The 14,678-nt window shown below is 35.2% G+C and overlaps 2 protein-coding genes across 2 annotated transcripts in view; one reads left to right on the plus strand and one right to left on the minus strand.

Annotated features, from left to right (window-relative positions):
• LOC106873228 (perilipin-3) overlaps positions 1-7,388 on the plus strand; it is a 14,064-nt gene extending 6,676 nt beyond the window's left edge. Inside the window, exons 4-10 of the mRNA XM_014920499.2 lie at positions 1,125-1,181; positions 1,715-1,970; positions 3,129-3,283; positions 4,167-4,301; positions 5,560-5,721; positions 6,068-6,178; positions 6,532-7,388. Of these exons, the coding sequence (XP_014775985.1) occupies positions 1,125-1,181; positions 1,715-1,970; positions 3,129-3,283; positions 4,167-4,301; positions 5,560-5,721; positions 6,068-6,178; positions 6,532-6,624 (969 nt within the window). The 3' untranslated portion in view covers positions 6,625-7,388. The remainder of the gene's footprint in view (positions 1-1,124; positions 1,182-1,714; positions 1,971-3,128; positions 3,284-4,166; positions 4,302-5,559; positions 5,722-6,067; positions 6,179-6,531) is intronic.
• A 3,366-nt stretch (positions 7,389-10,754) lies between these two features.
• The window catches only part of LOC106873230 (immediate early response 3-interacting protein 1), a 7,005-nt gene continuing 3,081 nt past the window's right edge, over positions 10,755-14,678 (minus strand). The window contains exons 2-3 of the mRNA XM_014920502.2: positions 12,879-12,977; positions 10,755-12,217 (exon numbers count right to left, since the gene is read on the minus strand). Of these exons, the coding sequence (XP_014775988.1) occupies positions 12,162-12,217; positions 12,879-12,977 (155 nt within the window). The 3' untranslated portion in view covers positions 10,755-12,161. The remainder of the gene's footprint in view (positions 12,218-12,878; positions 12,978-14,678) is intronic.

Below are 14,678 nucleotides of genomic sequence, written 5' to 3' on the forward strand. Positions count from 1 at the left end.
CAGTGTCAGTCAGTTCTTCTATTCTGCAAGAGAATGCCTGGCCATGGGGAGATATTGCTTTACTTGGGAACGGGTGAGGCTTGGTGACAGGAAGGGCACTTCTCTTTTTTTCTTTTCTTCTTTTGCTTGGGGGGGGGGGGCATGTGGATTGGAATATTTTGAATGGGTTTGGCCCTTCGACTGGGATCATTTAATGGTTCCAATTTTTCGTTCCATTCCTTTAGTTTTTTTCTGGCTGTTAGCTTTTATTATTTAGCTAACTGAATATTATGCATGAGTATTGCTGTGAGCTGAAGGAGCTTGCTCTGCCACAGTTTCAGGTTCGATCCTATTGCATGTCACTTTGAACTATTGGCTTCTATAATAGCATGCATTAGGGTGAACAGTGCCTTAGATGATTGAATTTAGGTAGAACAGAAACTGTGGAGTCTGTGTATATGTGGACTGTAGTTTCACTTTTATCATTTTAACATCCACTTTTCTGAGCTTGCATGGATCACACTTTACTGAAGCCGATTTTTCTATGGCTGGATGCCCTTCCTGTCACCAAGCCTCACCCGTTTCCATGCAGGGTAATATTTTCCCATGGCCAGGCATGCTCTTGCAGAATAAAACTGACTGACACTGCTCTTATGACAACTATTATGCAACGTCACAGCAATGATAAAGACATGTACACATGTAGTGATTGTATGTGTGTGATGGTTTTTTTCAGTTTGTGTATGGTCTGAGGCTTTGTGTATGGTCTGAGGCTTTGTGTATGGTCTGAGGCTTTGTGTATGGTCTGAGGCTATTATGGAAGCTACTTGCCCGAGGTTTCACATAGTGGGATCAAACTTGCCTCTTACCATGCAGCCATGTCTGCATATTAAAAACCAATGTGTTTGTCCCACAATTTGACACTTCCACAAATGGAAATCAATAAAATATCAGATTTAGCTAAATTCAGGGTTTGTGATTGATTAAACCCTTGAAAAGGTAGTGGCCAGCATGGTCACAGATGAGTGACTGAAACCAGTGTAAGAATTTTTTTATCAATAATTTTGTTTTAATGAAACTTTTAGCAGATGTGAGAGAAACTGTTTATTATATATAATGCTATTATGTTATATTATTTTTAACAGATTGTCACTGACAGCAAAGAGATGTGCTCCACTCTAGTGCAGCCTGCAGTTGATAAGGTAAAGTCAGTTTAGCCAAATCTTCCATAACTCTTAATAGTAGAATTTTTCTTATTTATAGTATTGGCTAAACATCTGTTAAATTTATATTGTTAATAACCCTTCTCGTATTGGTTGATACCTGAGACAATACCTGCTGCCTACAAAAACTCTTTGTTTTAAGCCTTTAGCATTCAGTCTACTCTGTGAAATGTGATGCTTGATTTATTTACAATGGTTTGAATTCATTGTGAATTATCTTGTGGCTTTAGGAATTCAATGTGATTATTTGTTTTTCGAATGACATTGTAGAGTAGGTGTGAGAGGTCAAATCTTTCTAGTTTGAACATAAAACAATATTTTGGCTGGTTTAAATGCTAAAGGGTTAAAATGGTCTAAAATTTTCTATGAAAATATAAAATTTTGTTCCAAACACCATGTAAAATTTAGCCTGAATATATGAATGGAAACCATTTGATGATAAAAAAAAATATAGCTAAAAATTTTATTTTTTTATTTTAGTTTTTTAATCTTTAAATTTGATTATTTTAAAGGTCAATACTGTGAAACAATTTGGGGACACAACTGTGGACAACATCAAGTATTTCAGTTCTTTGGAAAACAGCAAGGATTATGGCATGAAACAGGTGCTTCGTGCTTCCAACTACACTTACAGCCAGCTGCAGTGGCTGCTTCAAACTGATTATGGTCAGCAACTGTTGCATCAGGTGGAAGTTTATTTAACCTATTCTGAAGATGCTCTTGATAAATATCTGCCTGCTGCTGACGATTCTGAGGAACCAGGCAAAGGTAACCATAAAAAAACAAATTATTAAATTATGCAAACTGTACAAAAGTGAAGATCTTGAGTTCATTTGATTAAAATTAAGGGTTTCTCCTCCATCTGCTCATTATTATATTACTTAACAAATACACTTAAACATAGCTGTCAGTTAAAGCCATGTTAAATACTATGGAATCTGGTGAAACGACTTCAAGAATGGGTACCAGATCACTTGGCCATGTCACTGAACTAGACTGGTGTCTTGTCCATGGTTGATTTCTCTTGTCTTGCACCATGTCTCTAGAGACCTTTCCTCAATTTATTGTCCAATTATTTTCCATCCTGGCATGAGCTGGATGGTTTGACTGGGGCTGGTGAGGTTAGGAGCCACATTGGGCTCCATTGTCTGTCTTGGCTTGGTGTTAAGTGATGAAATGTGGGTTGGAGGAAGGTCCCTTGGTGAGATCCTTGTAAAGCTTTTGTTTAACCCCTAGATATAGCAGTAAAATGTCCTCATTGTTTTAACATTCACTTTTCCATGCTTGTATGGGTCAGGTGTTTATTAAAGTAGATTTTCTTTGGCAAGATGTCTGTCTTGCCAATCCCCACCTGTTTCCAAGCAAGGTAATATTTTCCTATGGTTAGATACTGTCTTCATGGAAGATAAATGCTACCAGCTGTATAACAACAATGTCAAGACAAGGTGACACCTGCACACACTAACATGCCACTGGCTTCTTTCAGCTTCCATCTACCAAATCTACTCACCAGGTTTTGGTTAACTTGGGGCTATAATAGAAGACACTTGCTGAAGGTGCCATGCAGTAGAACCAAATCTCAGACCATGTACAACACAGGACTTGGAAACAGGTGAGAGCTGACCAAATAAAATCTGCCTTAAGTTTCATCTGGCCTATGCAGACATTGAAAAGTGCATGTTAAAACTGACATCGATGGAAAGATATGCTTGTTTTCTCTCACAACATTTAAAGAAATTTGTTTCCTTGGCAACACAGTTGCTGTAAGAAATTCCTTAGGTCTCTGTCTGAAATTGTTTTCAATCTCCAGGGGCTGGAAACTTTGACTTAAACACAGTCAAGACTTTTAATTTTCCCACTTGTTTGTTCTGTTTTTTTCCACTGCTCTAATTTCATTACTTATCTGATGGTTCTTTGTGTCTCCAGAACTGGAAGCCTCTAAAGAAGCCTCCTTAGCTCGTGTTGGCAACATTTCTCAGAAGCTCAAGAAACGTGTCTATGCAAAAGCAATGAAAGAATTGGAAACTGCACAGGCTCGTTCCAAAGAAGCCCTAAACAAATTAATTGCATCTTATACTCTTGTAAGTATTTCACCTTATGGTTAATTTCATTAGTAATATTCGTTTCTAGCATTTAAACTGGCTGTATCTGGCCCAAATATTCCCCTTGTTTCATGATTCAAAGTGGCTCAGGGAAAATTTCTTCACTCCATGCAATTTTATATTTGTTGGTGTTTCCTTGGAGAAAAATGATATAAAGCTGCTGCTTAACTCAAAGAGGAAGCAGTTAAATGTGTACAAGATAAACAGCATCAGACAATGCATTATCACAGCAATCCCTAAAGATCTACTCCACATACAGTTAGTGGGACTGGAATCCTGAAATTATTTGTCCAGAATAAAGTCTGGGTTGCAAATGTAAATTCTTGCAGAATTGGTCTTTTGTCCAAGAATGAATGAATATTGTGGATGTATGCCCTAGGCACACAACTATTTTTTATCGTGGTTCCTCCTAGATTGTGAATAATTCTCACAGTAGTATGAACATAACACTTTCTTCTGGAATATAAGTCTGAAGCCTTGTAATAATGGAAGATGTATAAAAGGTGTAGTTAATTCGTTGAGGGTGAAATTTAGTACCGTATTTAACATGTCTTGATACCAACCCACTCAATTAAGATTTAAAGTAGTTATATAAAGCATTTGGTTAGTTTCAATAACATCTAGTCAAAGACATTGGTCTGATATTATTTACCTGCTTGGCACTGCCATTTTAGTTTTGATTTCAACTGATAAAATTAAATGATACTTTCTTTTTAACTGCATAATTTATTGTACAAAATAGTTTTTATTAAACCCCTATCATATTCTTTTGAAAGTTAATTGAAATGGGCAGTTTTTCCTTGTTAGAAAATAGTTTAAAGTTGTTTGCAGAAGTTATCAGACATTTTAAATTGATTTGCAGATCGAGACATTGCAACAGAATATTGGTTCTTCTAAAGAAAGGATCCAAAATGTTAAGGAAAAAGTTATGGCAACATGGAAGGATGTCATGAGTGAAGAAGACCCATATGCAGGAAAATCCTTTGATGAAAAAACTGTAAGCATTTTTTATATTTAATAGGAAAATAATACTCAAGTTATAAAGTTATGTCATGCCTTTATTTTTTTGTGCCAATTTCAAATCTTTTTCACTTAAGGTCCTTAAGAAATAGGGGCAGCTGTCTAGGATAATTATTCATCTGTACATGTGCAGGCCTGAGCAAGATGTTTTCTCTTTTTGGAAAACTGGCAGGTATGACTGTGCTTAGCTTACTTCTCACTCACATGGTTCCAAGTTCAATCCCACTGTAGAATCTTAGGCAAGTGTCTTCAACTGTAGCCCAGTGTTGATCTTGTGAGAAGATTTTGTAGACGGGAACTTGTATTAGAAGTTGTGTACATTTGACAAGTTTACTGCTTTCAATTCACTGGAATACATATGTTATGTAACTTTCAGACAGAAGAGCTGGCTGTGCTTCAGGGATTTGGGTTGATTAGGTATTATTGATTAAAAATTAGTTAGGTTCACACAAACCAGATAGTTTATCTTAGTCAAACTGTGGGAACCATTCTTTCCATAGTTTGAGAATGACTTGAAGGATGTATGTCTAACCTCAACTTATTGCATTTAAACTGCTAACATATTCCTACATTTTCAGACACCTATATCTTGACTCATTAGAGTATTGTTGTAATAATAAAAAAAATTAGTTTGATGGATTACTTTCGACAAATTCCCTATCATGATGATTTTCTTTTTTTTTCTGTTATTCAAATGGAATACAAAGATGGAGCTACTTTAATATTTAGTTTTGTCCCATAGAAGGCTAACACGATTGTCCACATTGTTCAAGACCTTTGTTCCAAATATTAACAAGTGACTTTGTACAAACTTATGATACTCCATGGGCTCGGACAGTTTTTAAATTAATCTGGTACCTGTATGAGTTAGGGTTGAACATGTCACAGGCCTGGGCAAGCATTTTTGTGGAAGATGTAGTCACCTATGCATGCAAGTCTTTTCTCCATGTTGTTGTTGAAGAGACAAGCCTGTGACTTTAGAACCACTGCAGCTTAGTACTAGTGGTAAATGAACACATATTTTTGGTTCCCCTCACGTCACTTGAGAACAAGTGTTAGTGTGTTTATGTCCACATAACTTATAGTCTGGTAGAAAGAAACCTATAGAATAAGTACAAGGCTTGACTAAATCCTTCAACACGGTGCCCCAGTATGGCCACTGTCCAAAGATTGAAACTGTAAAAGATAGGATGACACTCTAACCTCTTGGGTTTTATTTTTCTTTTGCTTTGCAGAACAATGAAATAGCCATTACTTTAGCTCGCCATGTTGCAAAGCAAGCACAAGAAACCATTCATCTTATTTCGTCCAACTTACCAGAAGCTCCGGATGTTGTGAAGCAACTCGTGAAAGAATCTCAACAATACAGTCAGAACCTCTATACAACGATACAGAATGTAAGTTCTTTCACCAATTTGATATTTGCATTATTGTTATAGTTCATGTCTGAGTTTGATACCTGGTGGTGTCTTGTCCTTGAGCAAGACCATTTACTCCAGTCCACTCAACTGGCAAAAATGAGTAATGCTTGTATTTTAAAGGGCCAGCCTGGTCACATTGTGTCTTACTGAATTGCATGTCTGTGGAGTGCTCAGCCACTTGCATGTTAATTTCACGAGCAGGCTGTTCTGTTTGATCAAATCAATTGGGTACACTTTGTCATAACTAGTAGTGCCAATTACATTTTGTGCAATTTTCTGAAATTGAAATAACTTCTAATTTTATTTTATTGTACTGTTTCAGACTGAATCTATCAAAGATATTTCTTCAACACTATTTCACAAAACAACAGAGTCCCTTCTTGGTTTACAACAAATATTCCAGACTTTACTAAAAACACCTTTATCTTACATAGTAAGTAAACTCTTGACCCTTCTGTTACCATATTTGTTGAAATATGCTGTCTTTGTTTCAATTAATTTTGAAAATCATTAAGCTGTTATCTGGCACATAACATGAAATTTTGGAAGATTTTTAGGTCACTTTTAAATAGGAAATTTGTTTTCTAGAATTGGGGTGAGATTGCAGAATGGTTGGTATCAAAAGGGTTAAACAAATGAAAAATTTGAAATTGGAACAGGTGACAGTGCCCGACTAAGCTCATTGTTCTTTTCGTGCCAATGGGGGCTGTAATTTTCATGGTAAACCTTAATTTTTTAATGAATTCGAAATTAAACACAATTACATTTTTTTTTTCTTTTATCTAGACATCACTTCCAAAATCTGAAGAAATCGAGATGACACCTGTAAATCCTTCATCCCCTGAAGAAACAAAAACTGAAGAATCGTCTACAAAATAAACAAATTAATAAAATCCATTTTCTTATTTTTGTCTGTGGCAGATGTGAAAATGGTAGAAATGGAATTGGGGAAAAAATGTTGACCCTGTAACCTTTTTCTCAATGTTATGTTGTTTAAACTTTTTGTCATAACCTATTCTACAGGGTAATTAACATGTCTCTTTCTTACCAGTTAAATGCTATATAAAATTCTAAGAATTGTGTTTATATATTTAATAATTAATTAATCTTGTCAAAAGATAATGGTCGTTGTCCTAAAAAAAAACAAAAAAAAACCTGCTCTAATGATAGTTCTGTTTGTCTGGACATCCTTAGTCCAAATGATCATGGTGATACAAGTATTTGACTATATGAACAGCAGATTAAGTAGACTTGCTATCCTGGAATCCCAGAGCCATGCCAGTCATTGTGGTCCAAGGGGATGGAGTGTAATGAATGTAGCTCCGGTAGTTGACTGACAGCAATGGTGAGGAGTTGGGAGGGATTGGAAGATGAAACTTTCAATAAGAAACTTCATTGACTCCAGTTGAGAACCAATTTATAATGCTGAAAGGATTTGTTAATTACCCTGTAGTTTTAGTCTTTCTTCTACCTAATTATACTCTTTCATGAACAATTAAGATTATACTTAATAAAATAGAAGTTATAACTAACACTGCTATCATTTTATACAAATAAAAAGTGTTTTGTTATTGTATTTCTTCAGTTATTTTTTGTAACATTCGAATAATTTTTATAATAAAAATGTATTACTGCTTAAACAATTTCTTTTTTATATCCTGTTCTTACAAACTGTTCTGCAAAATGATTTTATTTTCTAATTTTGGCGTTTTTTAGTTAAATCTGATTGTACAAATCTCTACAGATTACAATTCACAAGCAGGCAATTGCTAAGTTGAATGTGTCTTGGCTTTATTGATGTCTTTTTCCATGATTGATAATTCAATGGGGCATACTTTCTTCAGCTAGACCTCTCTCTTCCTCTCACTAAACCTTCACTTGTTTCCAAGAGGTACAATAATTTCCCCAGTCTACAATACAATGACCAGCCTGAGAGACTGGAGGCAAACTATTAATGAACCATTTGCGTACAAAGATTGTACATGCTTAGAAGCCTAGGCATGCTATTGCAACATTGACTTTGGATAGACCAAAGCCTTGCGAATGAAACAAAGTGGACAAAAACTCTAGAAGTAGAAATGGTTGGTGAATCAGAGCATGAACAAAAATACCTTGAAGTATTTAGCCCTGTGTAAAGCAGCAAGCTGGCTGAATAGTACGCTGGGTAAAAATGTTTAGTGACAATTTGTATCTTTGCACTAGAAATTCAAATTCCATTGAGGCCAAATTTTCCTTTTCGCTCTTTCAGGGTCAGAGCACCAGTTGAACATATGTTGATGTAATCTACTTATCCCTCCTCCCCCTTACTGGCCTTAGGCTAAATATTTTCAAATTTTAGTATGAGTAAGGTGCCAAGTTAACAATTGTTGACATGGTTAGTGGCATTTCATCTGTCTTTATTTTGAGTTCAAATTCTGATGTTGACTATGCCTTTGATCTTTCTGGGATCAATCAAATAAGGACCAGTTGAACACTGGGAGATGATGTAATCGACATACACCCTCCCATTAATTGCTGGCCTTGTCAAAACTTGAAATCAATATTTAGTCTGAGTTATGTACCGTCTACACCAAAGGGGAAATATTTAGTCTTAAGTACTGTTCTAAATGATGTAAGGAGCAGGGTGTGTGAAAAGCTAAATAGAATTAACCAAAACCCTTGAAAGCAGTTCCCCAGTATGACCCACAGAGTAAAAATAACAAAATAAAATAGTGTTAAGCTAACCAAATGAATAAGAACTAAAGCCCAAAACCAGGACTAGTGATGAGGAAGAAATATAGAAGTCTTGTCTTGGAGTAATGAAAAAAGAGGGTCTTAAATACTAAGTATTTTAAGTTTAGCACCAAGTCCACTCTGATCCAGCGGACACTAATCAAAAGCTTTGCGGCCACAACCTGCAAGCTGATGTTGACCATTCACCCATCAAACATGCACACTTTTAACGGATAAGGTGAGATTTGGTTGCTATTTCCAGCACATTGAGAAATCGCAAAGAATCCTTATAGGGCATTTTGTTCTAGGTCTGTTTTTCTATGCAAGCTTGGGTTGAATGAATGCTTAGCGAGGCATTTCTACAGCCAGATGCTCTTCCTGTCACTTATTTTCCAAGTTAAAGGATTTTTATATTCCACTTCCTTTCAAAAGTACAAGCTACAAAGTGATCTGATCAGTTTTTGCAAAGACAGAGAATAGGCCAACGCATACAATGTGTCCACCTTCTATAATTTCTAATTCTACTCACAAGGCATTGTTTGGTCAAAAGCCATTGTAGAAGATGCTTTCTCAGTGTTATGCAGTGAGATAGAGCTTGAAACCATCTGGTTACAAAGCTAACAGTAACCACACGGCCATGACTGCCTGTTATTAGCCTGTAGTACACTGTAAGGGCATCGGGTCACTGAGTTTTCTCCCCTGCAGTAACAGGGGAGGGGGAATAAGTCTAAAGAAAATGCAATGTGCTAAAGATGAGGAAAAAATCATTTTACTTGCCAATGTAACTTTGGAAGCTACACTTTTGTTGCTATATCAGGAAATATAGCATATACATTCCAATAATTGTCCTTTCTACTTTAAGAATAAGGCCTGAAATTTTGGGGTAGAGAGCTTGTGGATTACATTTGAGCCCCAGTGCTCAGCTGCTACTTATTGCACTGACCAAGTCACAAAAGCAAAATTTGAAGGGAATTAGTAGTCATTTCCTTTGATTTCTCGACGGAAACAAATAGGAAGTAATACTTCCTGACCAAAGACAAGTGTTATTGGAAAAACAAACTCATCATTTTGCTATTAATATTTTCTATCTTTTTATATTTACCCCCACCAAAAGATGTAAGTCAAAGTTGACCTCATAGAATTTGAATTCAAAACAAAGATGGATGATATGCCACTAAGCATTTTGTCCAGTGTGCAAACAATCCTGCCAGCATATAGCTTAAATTAAAAAAATCAGCAACCGAGATGGCATTAATATCAAGAGGTAATATTTATCTCCACTTAAACATGGATGTTCTGTTAGAACAAACTATACTGTGGTAGTTACCATCAGAGAAACCCTCATATTGACTTCTGATGCAACTTTTACCAAATTTCTTGGTACTTGAACAAAAAGAAAAATATTTATTACCTTAAAGCAAGATTAAATAAAACACATTTTTGTTTTAAAACAGAACATTCTCCACGCTGGTTGATAACCATGGGTGACCAGCCATCCATAGAAAATAGGATTCCAAAGAATTGTCAAATGATAAAACTAACTCTACAAGGTCTTGCTTGGTTTCAATAAGAATTAAGGTCAATTTTAAGCCTTTTGATGCCATATTTCTACTAAAGTCATCACCTTCGTTTAATGTCCGTTTTTCCAAGCTCACGTGGGTTGAATAATTCATAGATGCAGATTTTTCTAGAACCAGGAGCCTTTCTTGTCACCAGCCTGTATCTGCTTCCATCTGTCTGTCTGTCTATCCCTATGCTTGTTATTGCATTGATGTCCCAAAAAAACCTCAGTATTTCATAATGTAGGAAGCAGTATTAAATAAACATAGCCATTTATGTATCATACTCTATGTAAGTAATCAGCGAAAGGCAATTTACAGCAGCATCATTTGTCCAGAAATAACATCTCGTATGGAGTGCTGTGTTTAAAAAACTCACTATGTATTGGAGGGAGGTAAAAATCATGCCAACAGCAGAAGCACTTTGGCCTCATTAAGCCTTGTCAATGACATGTTCTCACTGCCAAAAACATTCCTAGACAAGATGTGTCACCTTTAGTATATAAGAACAGTGTATTTGCTTATATATTATAAGTAATGTATTCGCAGTCATTTTACCAGCTGAGTGAACATGTATATTATTGAGATAAGTAGCAGAGTTAAGGACATATTTCTTAGGGTTGATATGATCAACAAAAGACCTTGACAAAAGATTGAGAATTGCAAAAAAGCAAAATAAAAGAAACTCAAAGAAAAAAAAAAATGCAATAATTAGAAAATCAATGAATTATAAGAGTCTTATTTAATATAAACAGATTTATTTTACATCCATTATTTTTACCTTGGAAACATCATGTTTTACCTTTTAGTTTTTAGACAAATTGTTTTTATGGCTGAATGTTGTTGTTTTTTTCTACCACTAACAACTTATCTCTGAAGTAGGAAAATAAACCAAGGCAGAGAGCTGTCTGCCACCCTGGAGAGAACACTATAGCTGTTGTAAGATTTGAACTCACTATTTATATATAAATATACGTGTGTGTGTATAAATGTGTGTATGTAAATATTTATGTGTCTGTGTGTGACTATATGTACATAGATACATGTTTGTATGTATTTAGTAAACTTACCACCCAAAAGAGACTAAATTATTCAAAGAATTTAATGCCTTTAGTCTGTTTATATGGTGTCTGGAGGAAGCATGTAGTGCTGTGCCCCTAACCTTTTTAAGACACCTTTAGGGTCCTTGAGTTTGGTGATGTTCAATTTCATTAAACTAGTTGGAAGGGAGACCATTGCAAGAAGAATGTTTCAGAGAGACCTGGGGCATGAATTAGCCACTGTCTATTTAGTAAAGGGTTTGATGATTAAATCAATGATAGATATAAGAAGGACAGAGAGAGGTGAGCACACATAGTTGGTATTGCTTCAAGTTTAGAAGAGCAGAAGCTGTGGCAGAAAGAGACCAGAGCGCAACAGAAGGAGGTCATTTCAGGAAGTTTGAAGACAAATAGTTTTAACTTAACTTAAAAGTGAAGCCATTATATGTATGCATGCAGGGATGCAGAGATAACAAACTAGTTAATAAGTAAATATTTTGGAAAATATATAAAAATTCAAATCCAAAATAATAATTTTATCAGTAAATATTGCTGAAAATAACAAATAATTTCGTTGTTAGTGGATAAGCCATAAGAATATATTTTATGAAAGTTTCTGGAGAGAGAGTACAAAAAAAAAAAAAAATTAAGAATTTAAAAAAAAAAATAACATTATTGTTTGGTATTTTTCTTTATGTGTTCTTTGGAAATGAAAATAATGCAATGCATTTTTGTAAAAAACACAGAATTAAAACAAAATTAATATACACTAATAATCTTATTGCAACACAATAAAATGGCCCTTACACATTATTATTGTTAACAGAAACAGTAAAACATTGAAGCACCATGCAGTGGAAAATATACATATATATAAGTGTGTGTGTATATATATATATATATATAGTTATATATGTATCACTTCTACGACTGAAGAAATTTTTCTTTTATATAGGATGTCAACGAGAAGTTAGTAGATAGTTCGTCATTGCTTTACCGTTACTGATGCAGCTGTTGTTGAATGCAATGGTCTTTGAAGAAGCTGTAGTGTTTGTTTCCTTCTGCATGATAAAGCTGAATGAACTTGCCACAGGTTAAAGAGTCCTTAACCGAATAGTAACTTAACAACGATTGTGAGTATATTTAAGCCAATCAGTGGAACTGAAAAAGAAAAGTAAGAATATAAAACCATTGATGATAAACTGAAAAATAAATTTTTGAGAAAAAAAATCTGTTCTGTAACAGAAAACAGTTTAAAAGTAATTTTAATTTCAATATTTCCTTTCAAAATGCTTTAATTTCAAATTTGGAGAGGGAAAAAAATAAATAAATAAAACAGCCAAATGCATTTTTAGCAGGCATGGCTCTATGATCGTGGTGGTGGTTGGTTAAGAAGCTCACTTAGCAACAGTATGGTTTTGGGTTCAGTCCCATTGCACAGTATCTGAGGCAAGTGTGTTCAACTATAGACCTGGACCAAACAATGACTTATGAGTGCATTTGTTAGACGGATACTGTGTGGAAACCCTAATGTGCACGTGTGTGTGTGTGTGTCTGTGTCTGTGTGTGTGTGTGTGTATGTGTGCATGAGAGTTTGTATACTTGTGTGTCTTTTTGTTTGTCCATCATCACCATTTGATAACCAGTTTTGGTTTGTTTATTTCCCTGTAACTTAGAGGTAGAGTAAGTACCAGATTTTAAAGAATTAAAAATAACGAGAGTAATTTTAATTCCAAGAATTTCTTTCATTCATCAACATTATAATTATAAATAGTTATAATAAAAATAATAATGGAGAAGAAAAACTGAAAGTAACACTTACTTTTCATCACTGTTCGTATTGCTCTCACAAGGTTAATTAGTTGCGCTTTTATGCCTGGTTGTTCACCGAAACCTCTTTGTTCTGCTGTACCCCAACCAACTGAAAGACGAAACAGCCAAGACAAAATGTTATCAATATCTTATGTGAGATAGCCTTGATAAAATACGATATCAGTAAAGAACTGTGGTAAAATCAATCAACTACACCTTCTTCTGCCAATGATGTTAGAAATGAAAAACATGTAATGACTAAGAAATCAGACAAAATATCGTGATATCTAGTTATCTCCCTTTACTCCTTACCATGTATAGCTTTACAGCTCAGCATCTAATGATATAATTTCAAGTTTCATTTAACTCTTGTTCAATTTGAATACTCTCTTATGTTATTAACAGTGAGATGTAAGGCAAAGGAGACTGGCATAGACAGTAAAGAGTTAAGCGATTCTATACATAGAATCTAATTTGGTGATATATATATATATATATAAATTCAGAAGAGTGGTACAACAAGGCACCAATATTAACTGGAAAATAGCAATCGATATAATTACGACGCTATTGTATAGCTTCACTGCGTGTATACTGGCAAAAATGCGTGTGTGCAACACACATGAAAAATTTGTCTTACCTGTAGGAAGAACATTCGAAAATGGACAACCCAGATTAAGGATAATGCAGGACCGGTTTCAGACTCTTCAAATACGTTTCACAACGTAAATCTGATCAGTCTTCATCAGCTGCATTGACCTAGACATTATTTCAAATGTTGCCACATCAATGCCAAGTATACTCGCCCGAACTTCCAGCCGTTAACAGAACTGAGAACAGTGAAGAAGTTATAAATGAAATATATTTCAATACAAATGTATTAATTTCCAGCAAAATAAAGCCCTATAAGGGTATATATATATATCTAAATAAATATATACATATATATTACAACAAAATTTTAAATAGAGTTATCCAAGGTTTCGCACCCACAAAGCCAAAGACTTGTGGACAGCTTGTCAGACTCTATATAAATACAACATTTTAAAGTATCTTCGTCGCAGACGTGAGGAAACGCTCAGAACAAGAGGAATCCGAAAAAACGTTAATGAGAACGGGTTATTCCCCCTTAATCAGAAGAAGGAAAATAACTTTTATAGACTCGGAGAGGCCTAACGTGCAAACGTAAGTAACGCTTGAAGTGGGTACATTTAGAAAACACTTCTTTACGTCTGTTTAATGCGCCAGGTTTCTTATATAGTCCTTAAGACTTTTGGTTCTGATCGCGATGCAGATCTTGCAACAGCCACTTCCATTAGTATATAATTTAATCTCTCCGTTTGTCGTTAGGCCTCTCCGAGTCTCCAGAAAATTTTGTTGTAATAATTACTACTCTATTTTTTAGAGTGTGCTTCTTTCTGATATATGCTTTTTTTTATTAACTATATATATAGAGATAGATTATATATATATCGTTGCCAGTGCCGCTGAACTGGCACCCGTGCAGGTGGCACGTAAAAGACACCATTTTGAGCGTGGCCGTTGCCAGTACCGTCTGACTGGCCTTCGTGCCGGTGGCACGTAAAAGCACCCACTACACTCTCGGAGTGGTTGGCGTTAGGAAAGGCATCCAGCTGTAGAAACTCTGCCAAATCAGATTGGAGCCTGGTGTAACCACCTGGTTCACCAGTCCTCAGCCAAATCGTCCAACCCATGCTAGCATGGAAAGCGGACGTTAAACGATGATGATGATATAATATATATATATATGTATATATATATAATAATATGTAGATTATATATATATATA

Source organism: Octopus bimaculoides, chromosome 12 (genome assembly GCF_001194135.2).
Source record: "Octopus bimaculoides isolate UCB-OBI-ISO-001 chromosome 12, ASM119413v2, whole genome shotgun sequence".
Taxonomy (NCBI): domain Eukaryota; kingdom Metazoa; phylum Mollusca; class Cephalopoda; order Octopoda; family Octopodidae; genus Octopus; species Octopus bimaculoides.